This window comes from Terrapene carolina, unplaced genomic scaffold (genome assembly GCF_002925995.2).
Source record: "Terrapene carolina triunguis isolate 2854851 unplaced genomic scaffold, T_m_triunguis-2.0 Scaffold165, whole genome shotgun sequence".
Taxonomy (NCBI): Eukaryota; Metazoa; Chordata; order Testudines; family Emydidae; genus Terrapene; species Terrapene triunguis.
Genome location: NW_020664516.1, coordinates 518,685 through 521,559, shown reverse-complemented (window position 1 = coordinate 521,559; position 2,875 = coordinate 518,685). Strand labels below are relative to the sequence as shown.

Sequence of the window (2,875 nt, the reverse complement as noted above, 5' to 3'; positions counted from 1 at the left end):
CCTGTGCCCCTTCCCCTCCCCCTCCTGCCCTGTGCCCCTACCCCTGCCCATCCACCCTGCCCTGTGCCCCTCCCACCTCCTCTACCCACCCTGCCCTGTGCCCCTTCCCCTTCCCCTCCTGCCCTGTGCCCCGCCCTCTGCCCATCCACCCAGTGCCCCTCCCCATCTCTACCCGCCCTGCCCTGTGCCCCTGCCTTATGTCCCTCGCCTGCACACCCTGCTGTGTCCCTTCCCCTCCCCCGCCCACCCTGCCCTGTGCCCAACACCCGTTGGGTGGGTGACGTTACAGATCGTTACCTGGCAGGAGGAGGCGCCGGCCCCCCCAGCACAGATCATGGAGCTGGTGATGCGACTGCCCCAGTATTGCTGGCACTGGCTCACCGTGACCAGGGGCAGGGCCACCTGCTGCAGCTGGACGGCCCCACCGCTCGCTGGGAAAGAAACCCCCAATCAGAGCCAAGGGTGGAGACAGCCAGACACCCAGAGAAGTACCTGCGAGCTGCCCGCTGGTTGCACTGCTATGCAGTGGCCTGGTGCCCCAGCGCTGGGCGCCGCATGGAGCCAATACGGGTGGGCGAGGTCCAGGCTGCCCCCCCCCCCGGAGCTGGCATCGGACTGTGGGTACGTACCGGTGCCGCTGGTCCGCCCCCAGCCGGTGGTGATGCAGGTGGGGTTGGCTGCGAGCGACTCGCTGGCTGTAGCCAGGCAGACGGGGGACACGCGGGCACCCAGCTGGGCGGGGGAGGCGAGCTTCAGCAGGGTAATGTCGTTGTTCATGGTGTTGGCGTTCCAGTAGGGGTGGGTGATCGCCTGCATGGGGGCGGGACAAGCAGCCCTTAGCACCGGGGGGAGGCTGGTGTCACCCCAGGGGAGCGCGGCCTTGCCCTCGCTGCTCCCCTAGGTGCGATGCCGTCCCGCCCCACTCGCTCGCTGGATCCTGCCTGCCCTGGTGCTGCCCCGAGGGACAGTGCTGAGCTGGACACGGGGCCTCGCCTCACTAACTGCCCGCTCCCGGGGCTCCCGCGGCGCTGGCCTGGGGGAGCACAAGGGACTGGGCCACACTCCCCAAGGGCTCGCTCCAGGCCAGGGCCTCCATGGCTCCCATCGCCATGGGAATGTGCCCATCTCCAGGAGGCGCAGGAAGCCTGGCCCAGGGAGCCCCGGGCAGAGCTGGGCAAGTCCCAGCCTAGGGCTTGTCCCTGCACCCATCCCTGCTGTGTGGAGAATGGGCCCCCATGCCCGGCCGTGCCACTGCCAAGGGGTGCTGAAAAGGGGGTTTGCCTCTGCCAGCCCCTTCTCTTCCCCCACCAGGGCACAGCCCCAGGCACAGAGCTAGGGTGCCTGCCCCCCACCCCTGGGCTCTGTGGGACTGCCCAGCATCTTGCCCCCCTCTCTGCAGCGCCCTGGATGGCATTCGGGGAGGACTCACCTTGGCAATGGACTTGACCTGGACTGGCTCAGATCCGGAGCTCCTGTCGTACTCCCCAAGGATGGCAAAGTGAGTCCCGGCTCTGCAAGGGAGAGAGCCAGTGGGGCTGGGCACCCAGGGATTCACCCTAGGAGCCCCTGTGCCCTCCAGTGGGCCACCTCTGCCTGCCCTGCTGCAGCCCAGGGGAGCTGCCCTGTGGCACAAGTGTCTCCTCCTCTGAGCCCCAGAGGGGCCAGGCTCCAGCCAGGGGAGACGGCTCCAGGGAGGCTCAGCCGTGGTGGGGCAGGGGGGCCCCTCACAGCCCCTCCTTAGCAGGGGTGTTTGTTAATGGCGGGTGGAGCAGCAGCATCCGGGTCTCAGGCCCTGGGTTGGCAGCAGGGAACTGGCAGGAAGGGCTGGGGCTGGGGCAGCCCCAGGGCAAGGGGCAGGTCGGCTCTTTGGCTCCATTCTTCCCAGGAGAAGAACCTCAGCACTGGGTAGCGGCCCACCTCCCTCCCTCCCCGCCCCCCAGGCCCTAGGCAATGCCCAGGATCTCGAACCCTCTGCTCACCTGGGGAGCAGAGCCACGATCTTACCCCTGCGCCCAGCTCCCCTGTGCCCCAGGCCTGCTCTGCTCAGCCCACGGTGCCCCACTGCCGAGCTGGGGCTGGATGTGGGGCAGCTGCGGGGCGGGGGTGTCGCTCACTGGGGCTATCCCTGTGCCCAGGCGGAGCCGCGGCACTAGCCAATGCAGAGCGGCTCCAGTGACCGGCCTGGCCTGCGGCACCATCTCCTTACCTGACTTGGCAGTGGGCAGCTGTCACCACCCAGTTCTGGTTGATCAGGGAGCCGCCGCAGAAGTGGAAGCCGTTGCTTTGCTGGAACGAGAATGGCGGGGAGGAGAGGGAGCCTGGGACGGGCTGAGGGACCAACCCTGGCATGTGCCCAGCGCTCCGGGCCCGGGGGAACCTGAGCTGCCTGACTGCAGGTTGGCACTTAGCCTGGCATTGGCAGCCTCTGCCTCTGGGTGGCTGGCACCACCTGTGACGTTATTGACATAAACTGGGACCATATAGATCATTGTTGCAACCAAGGTCCTGTAGTGGCACCCAAATCTTGTACAAAGGGGGTCAAATGGGGTGTCTAAGACAAGGTTATGGTTTACTGGTTATGATTAGGCTGTCTATATGTGTGTATCAGTTTTGTAGTTGAAGTTATGAATATTGGCTCTATACTGTCTGTATGGCAAATTTATGCTATGCTTCTGGGTGACATCCCAGACAAGCTGGTGTTAGCTCTGCCCAGCCTGCTTGATGGCCCATTAAGGACCATCAGCTATACAATGGACCCATTGAGAGAAGGCAAATATGCCTTCAGACTCAGCAAAGTATGCAGGAACTGGCCCATGTGACTCCAGGCTCCATCTTGCTGTAATTTTCCACAGTAAGAACAAAGAGGTGTTCTTAC

General features: G+C 64.9%; 1 protein-coding gene across 1 annotated transcript in view; it reads right to left on the bottom strand.

Moving 5' to 3' along the window:
• The window catches only part of LOC112125319 (chymotrypsin-like protease CTRL-1), a 15,486-nt gene that overhangs the window by 391 nt on the left and 12,220 nt on the right, over positions 1-2,875 (bottom strand). The window contains exons 2-5 of the mRNA XM_026653817.1: positions 2,207-2,286; positions 1,430-1,511; positions 630-810; positions 298-431 (exon numbers count right to left, since the gene is read on the bottom strand). Of these exons, the coding sequence (XP_026509602.1) occupies positions 298-431; positions 630-810; positions 1,430-1,511; positions 2,207-2,286 (477 nt within the window). The remainder of the gene's footprint in view (positions 1-297; positions 432-629; positions 811-1,429; positions 1,512-2,206; positions 2,287-2,875) is intronic.